Genomic DNA, 959 nt, shown 5'->3' with positions numbered 1-959 from the left:
TCAGAGGTCACGCGGAGGTGAGAGAGGTCACGCGGAAGTGAGAGAGGTCACGCGCAGGTGAGAGAGGTCACACGGGGTGAGAGTTCACGTGCAGGAGTAAGAGAGGTCACACGAGGGTGAGAGAGGTCACGCAGGGGTGAGAGAGGTCACGCGCAGGTGAGAGAGGTCACGCGCAGGTGAGAGAGGTCACATGCAGGAGTGAGAGAGGTCACGGGGGGGTAAGAGAAGTCACGCGGGGGTGAGAGGTCACGCGGGGCGAGGTCATCGCGATACTACTAACTATGACTACTACGTACTAACACGATGGATGCTACAGACAGAAAGACCGCAAACCGAGTCTAACCACCTCTCAAGTTTTACAGCTTTTAAGAGGAAACATGTATTGCACTAATGCCTGTCTCTCCATCAAAAAACACATGCAGGACTAAACTAACTCCCACGCCATCCACGCTGAACCAACTCTTCCCCCGACTCTTGCCCGTCATGTCTCACCTGCGCTCGAGTTTGTAGTTAAGAGGCTGAGCTATGGCGATCAGACCGCGTCCCATCTGACTGATGATGCTGAAGCGGTTGCGAGAGTTGCCGTTCGTTATCTGGTACGACAGCCGCGCGTCCTGGTCGGCGTCCGTCGCCGTTACCGTGACGACGGGCATCCCCGGGAGGTCCTCCTCCGACACGGAGACGTTGTACACCTGGAATTAAGCGTGATGACGGAATGAGTGATGGTGCGCTAGTCCCCGGGGTGGGGGGGGGGCACGTACCTTTAACAATGGGATATACCCTGTCCAGCGGCACGTCCCCAGTTTTCCGAACATCATTATCAAATTGGCAAATGGATAGATATCTAGATACCCAGCAAGCAAGCTGATATATATCACACAAAAAAACACCTTAAACATCACCAGGCCAATATTGGACCAATATAAGCAGATATTGGTCCAATATCAGCCCAATATTGG

The 959-nt window shown here is 53.6% G+C and overlaps 1 protein-coding gene across 1 annotated transcript in view; it reads right to left on the bottom strand.

Moving 5' to 3' along the window:
• Positions 1 to 692, bottom strand: part of LOC106817944 (protocadherin-like wing polarity protein stan) — a gene marked incomplete at its 5' end in the record, with an annotated part of 10,596 nt that extends 9,904 nt beyond the window's left edge. The window contains one exon of the mRNA XM_014822652.1: positions 493 to 692. Coding sequence (XP_014678138.1) covers positions 493 to 692 — 200 coding nt within the window. The remainder of the gene's footprint in view (positions 1 to 492) is intronic.
• Between the last annotated feature and the right edge of the window lie 267 nt (positions 693 to 959).

The sequence above is a fragment of the Priapulus caudatus genome, unplaced genomic scaffold (genome assembly GCF_000485595.1).
Source record: "Priapulus caudatus unplaced genomic scaffold, Priapulus_caudatus-5.0.1 Scaffold1938, whole genome shotgun sequence".
Lineage (NCBI taxonomy): Eukaryota > Metazoa > Priapulida > Priapulimorpha > Priapulimorphida > Priapulidae > Priapulus > Priapulus caudatus.
The sequence above is the reverse complement of the archived record's forward strand: the minus strand, read 5'-3'. Positions and strand labels throughout refer to the sequence as shown.